Here is a 12,489-nt window from a genome sequence, read left to right as displayed (position 1 = left end):
GGGGTTCCCACGGCAAAGCCCATGACAGTACCGTAGGCCGAGGCCTGGCTTGGTCCAGCCACCTCTGGTGCCAGCCGGGGCTGAGATGTGCTCCAGGGCTCACAGCTGCACGGGGCAGAGTGGACCTGGGTGGGCACTGGTGTCCCACAAGATCCCAGAACAGCCCTGGTCAGAGCAGCCCTTCCCCAGGGAGCACACGCACACAGCACACGGTTAAGGACACCGTTTATTACGGGAAAGGGGAAAAGAGCGCTTCACATGGCGACTGGGTTGTGCTGAAAGGTGAAAATATATACAGTGACTGGGGGAAATACAAGAATGGGGCCCCACACTGGGACAAGGGCCCAGGCCTTCTGGTCATGAGGTTCGACTACATTCCTCAGATGGAATGTTCCAGAATCCAGTGCTCTCAACAGCTGCCCCGTGACCCCCGTGATGACCCCAGGTTTCCACTGCCTCACGAGAGTGGGAGCAGAGGGTCAGAGGCACGTCAGAAAGGTGAAGGGAGCAACCTTCCTGGCACAGGCCTCTTGGGGCCTGGGCAGAGGCAGTCGTGGGCCCAGCCTGAAGGCGGCAGGAAGGTTGCAGGGTCAGTCACATAGCAGGGATCCGTGTGGACTGGGGGAGTGAGGATGGGCTGTCAGGGAGGCACTCATGTGACGGGACGTCCATCTACAGATCTGACGGGGATTTGTGCAGGTGACCCTCAGTTTGCCCACTACCCCATCGCTGCCACTGGGCTATGAAAACAGCTTCCACAAGCTACACTTTTTTTTTCAAAGTGGGCAAGGTTAGAAGGAGGGTATGTTACACTAAAGTCACAGCCATGAAGACAGCCCCCTTTGCGGGGGACAGTGTACCCCGTGCATGTCCTCCCAGAACTAACTCTGCTTAGAAAGAGGGTGTCTGGGCAGGGGTAGCTAGCATAATGGTTATGCAGAGAGACTCATGCCTGAGGCTCCAAAGTCCCAGGTTCAATCCTCCGCACCACCATAAGTCAGAGCTGAGCAGTGCTCTGGTAAAAAAAAATAATAATAATAAAATAAAATAGAGAGTGTTCATGGGACCAGGTGGTGGCGCACTTGGTTGAGCGCACATGTTACAGTGCGCAAGGACCCAGGTTCAAGTCCCCAGGGGGAAAGTTTCACAAGTGGTGAAGCAGGGCTGCAGGCGTCTGTCTCTCACCCTCTCTATCTCCCCCTTCCTCTCAATTTCTGGCCATCTCTGTTCAATAAATAAGTAAAGATATTAAATTTTTAAAAAGAGGGTGTTTGCAGTTAAGATGAGGTCAGAATGGCATGGAGGGCCCGGAATACAATGGCCAAACCCCTCAGAGAGGAGGTCACACACACAGTGACGACACTAGAGGCCTGTGACTTGCAGGCACGAGCTCCACAGTGTGGCCCCTGGCACTGGATATGCCAGCGACATTCTGATTCTCTCCTCTCTCAGCCACTAATGAATCTTTTTAAAAAAGACAAGACCAGACCAGCAGTTGGGGAGTGTGCTGCTTTTCTGCCCCAGTGCCATGGCTGCTTCCCCTCCGTCTCCGTCTCAACAAGTGAGCCTGGAGTGGTGATGTGCCCCAAAAGAGAGACGGCCGAGAGGGGCACAGCCAAGCGATGCAGCCACAAGGCAAGGACTGCTGGCCGCCGATAGGAGCGAGGCACCAGCAGGCCTTTCCCTCGGCCTCTGGAAGGAACCGGCCCTTCAACATCCTGATTTGAGATCTGTGGGTTCCTTGACTATAGAAAGCCCTCAGTGTAGAGAGCCACCCTGCAGGTTCAGGACCCTAGTATGTCCATCCACGTTCCCTGCCATGTCCTCCTGCTGGGCCCCGGGAAGAGCCTGAGGGTGCCAGAGAGCAGGGTTTTTAGGTTCCGGGGCAGGGGGTCCATGGGTGGCTGCGGGCACCGTGGCTGGGAAGTTCTGGTCCCGGCAACAGAAGTGTGTGTGTGGTGCTCTGGGGGCTTCCTGGAGCCCAGGGTGGTGGGCGAGTCCCCGTGGTGTAGCCCTGTGGGCACTCCCCACTGCTGTGGGTCAGCAGGTGCTTGTGGAGGTCCGTGCCCCGGCGGAAGCCCAGGCCACAGGCGGTGCACACGTAGGGCTTCTCGCCCGTGTGCGTGCGGCGGTGGGCGCTGAAGTGTGAGCTGTTGTTGAAGCGCTTGCCGCACTGGGCACAGGCGTAGGGCCGCTCGCCGGTGTGCGTGCGCCGGTGGATGACGAGGCTGGAGCTCTGGCTGAAGCGCTTGCCGCACTGGGCGCACGCGTAGGGCTTCTCGCCCGTGTGCACGCGCTGGTGCGTGCTGAAGTTGGAGCGGTCGCTGAAGCCCTTCCCGCACACCTGGCACCGGTAGGGCCGCTCCCCGGTGTGCGTGCGCTGGTGCTTGGTCAGGTGCGAGGTCTTCCCGAAGGCCTTGCCACACTCGGGGCACACGTAGGGCTTTTCCGTCTCGTGCGCCCCCCCTCGGGCTGGGGGTCTCTGGGGCCTGGCTGTGCCTGGACCGTCCCTGCCCTGTGCTGGGACTCTGGCCCACTCCGCTCTGGCTGGCGTGTCCTCTTGGGTGCTGTCTCTGTCCTCCCGCTGCACCCCAAGCCCTGAGACAGAGAGCACAGTCCCGGAGGGTGTCGGGGGGGGGGGGTTAAGGCTGCTGGTGAAGAGGACGCAAAGGCCGCACCGGACATCCACGTGCAGTGCAGTCCCCGTCACTAGCTCCCCTCAGTGTGGGACCCCAAGCTGAGGCCCTGACCCACTGTGGCAGACAGACCAGCCATGAGTTGGCAGGCACACAAAGCAGAGGGCACGAGCCAAGGTCCAGCGACACTGACATCTGCCTCACACGGGCCAGCACAAGTGCCTGCTTGCATTCATGTCTTAGACGCTCCGTTTGGAACCAAGATGGAAGGGAGGTGGGTGATGGTCACTCTGCACTCAGCCTGGCTGACACAGGGGCTGCCGTGAAGGCTGACATCCAGGTGAGGCCGACATCTACAGTCAGCTGATAGTCAGGCAGACGCCAGTCACGCTGGAGGCTTCCCTCAAGAGCAGAAGGAATCCCACCCAGAGACGGCCACACAGAAGCCTGCCCAGACCTCCAGCCTGCTGGCCCGCTGCAGCTCTGCACATCTGCTTGTGAGGCAAATCTACAGCACGGCCCTTCACACACACACACACTTGTGGAGAACCCAGCTGACACACAGCAGCACCTCCACCCTCTGGAGGGGGAGTCGGGCGGTAGCGCAGCCGGTTAAGCGCACGTGGCGCTAAGCGCAAGGACCCAAGTAAGGATCCCGGTTCGAGCCCCTGGCTCCCCACCTGCAGGGGAGTGGCATCACAGGCGGTGAAGCAGGTCTACAGGTGTCTGTCTTTCTCTCCCCCTCTGTCTTCCCCTCCTCTCTCCATTTCTCTCTGTCCTATCCAACAACGACGGCATCAGTAACAATGATAACTACAGCAATAAAACAACAAGGGCAACAAAAAGGGATAAATAAATATTTTTTTAAAAAAGGAGCAAGTGGCAAGTGCACAACAGTGTAAGAAACAAGGCAAAACACGGTTGTGTGTGCAGAGACACAGTGGTGGGCGACCTGGGGATAAGGAGAGGCCGTGGAGACCTGGCAGATCTGCTCGTGGGGAGCCGGGGATACAGCCGTGAAGTGAAAGTCGACTGGACATTGGGTGAAGCTCTCGCAGGAGCCAGGACAAGTCTCCTGCCTGCAGTGGGGCTGCTGACGGGGCACGGAGACGCTGGTCTCATGGCCACACCTAACTAAGCACTGACTTGGCCCCTGGCACATGCGCCCTGGGTGATACTTGGGGACACCAGGTTGTAAAGCCTGAGCTGGTTCCTCCGAGCAGTGGAGGGGGGTCTGGACCCTGGGTCAGTGCCGGTCGGTACCAGCCGGCACCCAGGAAGAAGTCACCCACCCTGAGACCCACCATGGCTCCCGATAACAGCAAAGCATTAATTACCCTTGTTCTCCACTGGGGTGTCCCAGTCGACGTCTCTCTGAGCCGGATGCAGGCTCCCCCACTCTTCCTGTGACAGGTACATGGCCATGTCCTCCAAGGTCATCGGCACCTACGGGGGCACAGCCCACAAGGCACCAGCCGCAGGTGAGTCTCTTTACCTTTCAGGCCGGCCTGGTGGGCTCTCACGGACCCTCAACTCACATCAAGGCGGCAGCTCCTGGCTGCTCCCTCCCACCCCCTCCCTCACTCTAAGCTGCTGCTTCCCAGCCCCCAACACTTGGCTCACGGACATGACTGGATCCTGCCCTTTGACGGAACACCACCACTGCCACGTGCTTTCTGTCAGGACAGATGGACAAGTGGGGTTTGCGCTGCTCAGGGCCATGGGTCAGCAAGCTCTGCCTGCCTCCCGCCAGTCCTGGACCCAAAGGGGGCAGGACCAGCACCTCAGCTGCCTTTAAGCCACTAGCTCGCGAATCAAGCACTTGACTCACCTGAGAAAGAGGGTGAAAACTCAAACGGGGGCGGGTGGTGGAGCACCCAATTGAGTGCACGTGTTACAGTGTGCAAGGACCTGGGTTCAAGCCCCAGTCCCCACCTGTAGGTGGGGAGCTTTATGAGTAGTGAAGCAGGGCTGCAGGTGTGTCTCTTTCTCTCTTTTCCTTTTTTTTTAACTTTATTTTTAAATTTTTCCCCTTTTTGCTGCCCTTGTTTATTGCCGTTATTGTTGTTATTGCTGTCATTGTTGTTGGATAGGACAGAGAGAAATGGAGAGAGGAGGGGAAGACAGAGAGGGGGAGAGAAAGACAGACACCTGCAGACCTGCTTCACCGCCTGTGAAGCGACTCCCCTGCAGGTGGGGAGCCGGGGGCTTGAACCGGGATCCTGATGCCCGTCCATGTGCTTCCCACCACGTGCACTTAACCCGCTGCACCACCGCCCGGCTCCCTGTCTCTTTCTCTCTCAATTTCTATCTTTACCCAAAATAAATAAATAATGTTTAGAAAAGAATTAAAAATGAACATCTTTAAAACAACATTCACGCAGCCTGGGTGGTGGTGCAGTGAACTAAGCACCGGACTCTCCAGCGTGAGATTGAGCCTGACCCCGGCATGTGCCAGAGGGATGTTCTGGTTCTCTCCCTCTTCCTCTGCTCCCTTCTCATTAAAAAATAGTAATAAGTCAGTCTTAAAAAGCAACCTTCAGAAGAGGAAAACCCAAGGCAGAAAGGTGGCTGCAGCAGCCAGGGGCTGGGGAAGGGGAGAAATGGGGGGGCTGCTAGGGGTCCCTGTGGTATCTGGGGAAACAAGGAAAGGTCCTCCGACTGCTGGTGGTGGCGAGCGCCCAGCACTCTCCCCACACACGGAATGTAGATCGTGCAGCGCACATACCATCTCAATAAAACCAGTAACAGCACCTCATCTGAGGGTGGAGGAAGAAAACTCTCACACCTGAGACTCTGAGGTTTCAGGTTCAATCCCCCACACCACCACAAGCCAGAGCTGAACAGTGCTCCGAGTAAAACAACAAGGGGGCGGCAGTGGTGCACCCAGTTAAGTGGGCATATTACTAAGCACAAGGACCCAGGTTTGAGCCCCCGCTCCCCACCTGCAGGGGGTATGCTTGGTGAGTGGCGAAAAAGGTCTGCAGGTGTCCGTCTTTCCTTTTCCTGTCTCCCCCTCCTCTCACAATTTCTCTCCGTCCTAATAAAAAAAAAAATTAGGGGGAGTCAGGCGGTAGCGCAGCGGGTTAAGCGCACGTGACGCGAAGTGCAGGGACCGGCGTAAGGATCCCGGTTCGAGCCCCCGGCTCCCCACCTGCAGGGGAGTCGCTTCACAGGTGGTGAAGCAGGTCTGCAGGTGTCTGTCTTTCTCTCCCCCTCTCTCCATTTCTCTCTGTCCTATCCAACAACAACAATAACTACAACAATAAAACAACAAGGGCAACAAAAGGGAAAATTAATTAATTAATTAATTAAAATCAGGGGAAAAAAAGGCCACCTGGAGCGGTGGACTCGTAGTCCCAGGGATGACAGACAGACAACAAAAAGTCCCACCTATTCCCAACCAGGGTGGGAGATTCTTTGCATTTTTATCCAGGAGAGCCTTCCCGTCCAGCCGATTTGAAACAACTGCCCTTGTTCACTGCTGGATCTCAAGAGTCTTTCTGAAACCCAAACACTCAGGAGGCGATGGAGAGGGTTGAGGGGGGCAATGTCCCTGAAACTGGCCAACTAGGTCACAAGGACAGAAGTGTCCCCCAACAAGGCGATGGGAGCCATGGGGTGTGTAGACCAGGAAGACTCACTCACCTGGGACCAGGCTGCAAGGAACGACGTGCCCGGTGCTGCTGTTTCCGGACGGCGGGGGGCGGCTGGGCCTGGGGAGAGAGGAGCGGCCTTGCTGAAGCCCACACGACCCGCCTGCACGCTTAGCAGCAAAGGGCTGGAGAGTCCGGCGGCCACTCGGCTTCCCACTCAGCGGGGCGGTCGGCTATCCACCCACAGGCCCAGACCTCCCTTAGCCCCGCGTCCCCCGCTGCATGTTTCTCCTTGGCGCTGACTACTCACCCCTCTTTTTCCAGAGCCTGGGGCCTCTTTTTGATCTGTGGCTGAGCTGGGTTGGGGCCTGTTGGCTGGAGTTCCAAGCCCCTTTCCCCAGGGACAGGTCTTCTGGCTGGGTCTCAAACTGGCATTTCCAGGACTGCTCCTCTGCCACTCGGGACACTGCAGCATCAGGGAGAGTCTCTAGGCCCTGCACACAGAGAGACACCTGCCCACCAGTTCCCAGGGCAGGGGGGGAGTGCAGTCCCTGCCGCTCGGCCATCCTGTTGATCGGGGCGCTGCCTTCAGCCTGTCCCTCCTGCCCTGCTGTGCACCCTCTCAGGTCCCCCAGTGCATGGTCCTCCCCCCAGCCGGCACTCAGAGAGGCCAGGAAGTCAGGCTCCAGTCTCACAAAGCAAGGTGCCCTGCACTCCACTGAGGAGTCACCAGGTCTCCCTGTCACGCTGCCAGTGTCTCACACAATTTCACTTATTTTTTTTTTTAGTTTTTTATTTATTTCCTCTTGTTGCCTTTTCTAAAAATTGTTGTAGTTACTGTTGTCGTTGTTGGATAGGATAGAGAGAAATGGAGAGAGGAGGGGAAGACAGGGGGAAGAGAAAGACAGACACCCACAGACCTGCTTTACCGCCTGTGAAGCGACTCCCCTGCAGGTGGGGAGCCGGAGGCTCGAACCAGGATCCTTACGCCGGTCCTTGCGCTTTGTGCCACGTGCGCTTAACCCGCTGCGCCATCACCTGACTCCCAAGATTTTACTTATTTAGTGGAAAGAGGAAAAAAAAAAAAAAAAAAACAGAGCAGCCCTCTGGCACACGGTCTGATCTGCCAGGGATCAAACTCAGAACCTCATGCTTGAACGTCCAAGGTGTCACCTCTTGGGCCACCTGTGTCACTCTTCCTCTCTCTCGCTTGGTGTTCCCGACACTCCAGGGGCCGGAGGAGGCTGATCAGCTCTGGCTCCAGCAGTCCGCATGGCTGCGATCTGCTACATCTGCTGAAGCCCTTTTAGGGGGAGGAGGGGCCTAGTTCCTAGTTCCAGCATCATAGTTCTACAACAGAACCTGGCACTAGATGTCCCTGGGGCACTGCAAATCCAGACCAGGCGCCACCTCAGGAGACAGTTTCAGAGACAGAGGGAAGCCATGCCAGAAAGCCCAGAGGCCAAGGCTGGAGAGGCTGGGCAGGAATCCTGGCTTCCAGGTCTCCTCTGTGACAGCCAACCACACTCACTTCACACCCTAGACAACTGGGGGGATGTGTCTGTCCTGCCAGACATGGCAGAACAGCAGTGTGTGCTGTCCAACAGCACTGCAGGAAGAAAGGCGGCCTCCAGCATGTCTGATCTAATCTGGGTCTGGCACTGAAAAAGGCATGAGAGGTGGTATGACTTTTTTTTTTAAATTTATTTACTTTTTATTTTCCTTTTTTGCCTCCAGGGTTATTGCTGGAGCTCAGTCCCTGCACCATGAATCCACTGCTCCTGGAGGGCTTTGTCCCTTTTGTTGCCCTTGTTGTTATTATTGATGTTGTTCGTTGTTGGATAGGACAGAGAGAAATGGAGAGAGGAGAGAGGAAGACAGAGAGGGGGAGAGAAAGACAGACACCTGCAGACCTGCTTCACCACCTGTGAAGCGACTCCCCTGCAGGTGGGGAGCCGGGGGCTCGAACTGGGATCCTTACGCTGGTTGCTCTTTGCGCCACGTGCGCTTAACCCACTGTGCTATCACCCGACTCCCATTTTTTTTTTTTCCCTCCAGGGTTATTGCTGGGCTCGGTGCCTGCACCATGAATCCACCGCTCCTGGAGGCCATTTTTCCCCCTTTTTGTTGCCCTAGTTGTTGCAGCCTCGTTGCGGTTATTATTGCCATTGTTGATGTTGCTTTGTTGTTGAATAGGACAGAGAGAAATGGAGAGAGGAGGGGAAGACAGAGAGAGGGGGAGAGAAAGACAGACACCTGCAGACCTGCTTCACCGCCTGTGAAGCGACTCCCCTGCAGGTGGGGAGCCGGGGGCTTGAACCGGGATCTTTACGCCGGTCCCTGTGCTTTGCGCCACGTGCGCTTAACCTACTGCGCCACCGCCCGACCCCCCTCCCTTTTTTTTTTTTTTAAGATTTTATTTACTGGGCTGGGGAGACAGCATAATAGTAATGCAAACACACTCTCATGCCTGAGGCTCCAAGGTCCCAGGTTCCATCCCCAACCCCACCATAAGCCAGAGCTGAACAGTGCTCTGGTCTTCTCTCTTTCTCTGTATTACTCTCTCTCACAATAAAATAACATATACTGTAAAATATAAATAGAAAATAGAAAAAAATAAATATAAACGTAGAACTTAAAAAAAGATTTTATTTATTTATGAGAAACGTAGGAGGAGAGAAAGAACCAGCTATCCCTCTGGTACATATACTGCTGGGGACTGAACTCAGGACCTCATGTTTGAGAGTCCAATGTTCTATTCGCTGCGCCACCTCCTGGACCACTGACTTTCCTTTTTAACTCAATGTGTTAGTGGCCACATGTGTAGCAGGAGGAATGGAGTTTTCTCACTCCCACCCAAACCGGCTCAGAAGCTGTCACGTCTTAGAGAAGGCTGTCAGTGGAAGGTTCCCCCATGACCCACATGTCCCGTGTCTGCACTGCCCAGTCCGGTAACTCCTGGCCATTTGGAATCTCTCTCTCTCTCTCTCTCTTTTTTAATATTTATTTTATTTATTCCCTTTTGTTGCCCTTGTTTTATTGTTGTAGTTATTATTGTTGTCATCGTCGTTGGATAGGACAGAGAGAAATGGAGAGAGGAGGGGAAGACAGAGAGGGGGAGAGAAAGACAGACACCTGCAGACCTGCTTCACCACCCGTGAAGCGACTTCCCTGCAGGTGGGGAGCCGGGGGCTCGAACCAGGATCCTTGTGCAGGTCCTTGCGCTTTGTGCCACGTGAGCTTAACCCGCTGCGCTACAGCCCGACTCCCAACTCCCAGGAATCTCATTTTTGTTGTTGCCGGCGTCACTGCTCTGGACTGACTTCGTCAGACAAAGACAGAGGGAGGTACAACGGCACCGACAGCTCCTCCAGTGCAGGGCCGGGCTCAAGACGAAGCAAGTACATTATCCAAGAGAGTTGCTTTGCTGGTTTTCCATTTCATTCGAAGTTAAAAAGTGAGCGTGAGTGGCGGCTACTGTATGGGATGGTGCGGTTCCAGCATCTCTGGAAGCTGGGCACACACGTGATGGTGGGCAGGGTCTCACAGGACACCGCCCGGCCCTGGGGCTCTGCATTCCCGAGGCTCAGCCCTGGGAAGCTTCAGCTTGTGCCCTGAAACCCATGACAGGCCTGTGCAGGCACAGTGCTCGGAAGCCAGTCCCCACTTGTTTTCAAAGGGCCAGTGGACAGGACTGAAGTCGGTAGTGGGAGCACTGTGCTGGGGCCTATCACGGGAAGGTAAGGAATCACATTCAGGGGCCAGGCTGGTTAAGGGCACACACCACAGTGCGCGAGGATCCAGGTTCAAGCCCCCGGTTCCCACCTGCAGGGTGAAAGCTTCACGAGTGGTGAAACAGGGCTGCAGTTGTCTCTGTCTCTACATCCCCCCTCACTTCTCAATTTCTCTCTGTCTTCATCCACTAATAATAATAAAATAAAGTGGTCCAGGACGTGGCACAGTGGCTAAGGCACTAAACTCTCCAGCATGAGGTCCTGAGTTCAATCCTCGGCAGCACATGTACCAGAGTGATGTCTGGTTCTTTCTCTCTCTCTCCTCCTTTCTTATTAACAAATAAATAAAATCTTTTAAAAAACAAAAGAATCATATCCACACAACAGCTGTCTTGTCAGTCATCATTTTCCCTAATGAGACAGTTTGGAAAAAATAAAATGTGAAATGATATCTAAATCATAAAAAAAGTATGGCACCAAAGTAAGAAAGCAGAAGTACACTAGAGTTTGCAGTGAGTGCCTCCCTAATACTTCCTCTCCACTTTTCCAAGCTTTGGGTCCATGATTGCTCAACAATTTGTTTGGCTTTGTATGTTAACTCTCTTTTCAGTCACCAGGTTCCAGGTGTCATCAGGATGCCGGCCAGACTTCCCTGGATTGAAGACCCCACCAATGTGTCCTGGAGCTCAGCTTCCCCAGAGACCCACCCTACTAGGGAAAGAGAGAGGCAGACTGGGAGCATGGACCGACCAGTCAACGCCCATGTTCAGCAAGGAAGCAATTACAGAAGCCAGACCTTCTACCTTCTGCAACCCACAATGACCCTGGGTCCGTGCTCCCAGAGGGATAGAGAATGGGAAAGCTATCGGGGGAGGGGGTGGGATATGGAGATTGGGCGGTGGGAATTGTGTGGGGTTGTACCCCTCCTACCCTATGGTTTTGTTAATTAATCCTTTCTTAAATTAAAAAAAAAAAAAATCATAAAAAAAAGAAAGAAGGGGGAGGATGGCGATGGCAATGGCACCGTGGTTATGCAAACAGACTGTCATGCTTGAGGCATTGACACTAGGGGTGAGGGTTCCCAGGTTCAGTTCCCTGTCCCACCACAAGCCAGAGCTGTGCCAAAATAAATAAATAAATAGAAAAAGACGGTGGCCTGAGGCTCCCTGTCTGAGAACCAGGGCTGCAATGCTTGGGTCTCTGTCTTGGAAACTCAACCTAAATGTAAGACTTTTTTATTTTTTTATTTATTTCCTTTTTGTTGCCCTTGTTTTTATTGTTGATGTCGTCGTTGTCGTTGGACAGGACAGAGAGAAATGGAGAGAGGAGGGGCAGACAGAGAGGGGGAAAGACAGACACCTGCAGACCTGCTTCACCACCTGTGAAGCGACCCCCCCTGCAGGTGGGGAGCCGGGGCTCAAACCGGGATTCTTACTGTGGTCCTTGCATTTCACACCATATGCGCTTAACCCTGTGTGCTACCGCCAGACTCCCTATTGTTATTATTATTAACTTTTTTTTTTTTTTTTTTTTTTTACCAGAGCACTGCTCAGCTCTGGCTTATGGTGGTGTGGGCATTGAACCTGGACCTTTAGGCATATAAATCATTTTGCACAGCCATTATGATTTTTTCCCCAGCTTATGGCCATAATTTTTTATTTTTCTTTTTTTTAAATATTCCCTTTGGTTGCACTTGTTTTATTGTTGCAGTTATTGTTGTTGTTGTTGTTATTGATGTCATCCTTGTTGGACAGGACAGAGAGAAATGGAGAGAGGAGGGGAAGACAGAGAGGGGGAGAGAAAGACAGGCACCCGCAGACCTGCTTCACCGCCTGTGCAGCGACTCCCCTGCAGGTGGGGAGCCGGGGCTCGAACCGGGATCCTTCTGCCGGTCCCTGCGCTTTGCGCCACGCGCGCTCAGCCCGCTGCGCCGCGGCCGCCTCCCTAAGTGCACGATCGAGCACTTCTTTTCCAACAGGGCTTTTTTCGGGGAGCGGGGAGCTGCGAGGTCCACCCGAGGGGGTGGTGGATGGACAGACACCCTCCGGCCAAGCCCGGGGAGCACCTGAGGCCTCTTGCTCGCTGGCTCGCTCCGGATGCAGAGCCCCGTCTCCTTACCTCGGGGCCACCATGCCCCCCGCCTCACCCGCTGCCTCCGGGTCCGGGTCCGGGTCCGGGTCCGGGTCCGGGTCCGGGTCCGGCGCTGCAGCCCGTCCGCGAGCTCCACGGCCTCCCGCTCGAGCACCAGCAGCTCCAGGATCTGCTCCTTGGAGCGCAGCTCGGGCCGCAGCCTCGGGCGGCTCAGCGTCTCCCGCGGCCCCGCCGCCTCCGGGCAGCAGAAGAGCCGCCGCCGGGAGGTCTCCCGGCTGGGGTCCTCCGCCTCCGGGGGCGCCGCCTCCTCCCAGAAGTCCTCCTCCACCTTCACGATCAGGATCTCGTCCTGCTCCGGGGCGCGCGGGGCGGCGGACATCCTTCTGGGGGGCGGGGCGGCTCCTTGACCTCTGACCTCTGACCTCGCTGCTC

General features: G+C 55.3%; 1 protein-coding gene across 1 annotated transcript; it reads right to left on the bottom strand.

Moving 5' to 3' along the window:
- Positions 1 to 1,555: 1,555 nt before the first annotated feature.
- ZNF500 (zinc finger protein 500) lies at positions 1,556 to 12,489 on the bottom strand. Its single transcript, XM_060172448.1, has 5 exons — positions 12,113 to 12,489; positions 6,543 to 6,726; positions 6,285 to 6,352; positions 3,974 to 4,082; positions 1,556 to 2,598 (listed from the first exon to the last, which is right to left on the bottom strand). The coding sequence occupies exons 1-5, from the start codon at positions 12,434 to 12,436 to the stop codon at positions 1,874 to 1,876; spliced, it is 1,410 nt and encodes a 469-aa protein (XP_060028431.1). The 5' UTR covers positions 12,437 to 12,489; the 3' UTR covers positions 1,556 to 1,873.

This window comes from Erinaceus europaeus, chromosome 15 (assembly GCF_950295315.1).
Source record: "Erinaceus europaeus chromosome 15, mEriEur2.1, whole genome shotgun sequence".
In the NCBI taxonomy this organism is placed as follows: Eukaryota; Metazoa; Chordata; class Mammalia; order Eulipotyphla; family Erinaceidae; genus Erinaceus; species Erinaceus europaeus.
This window is presented reverse-complemented; position numbering and strand designations above follow the sequence as displayed.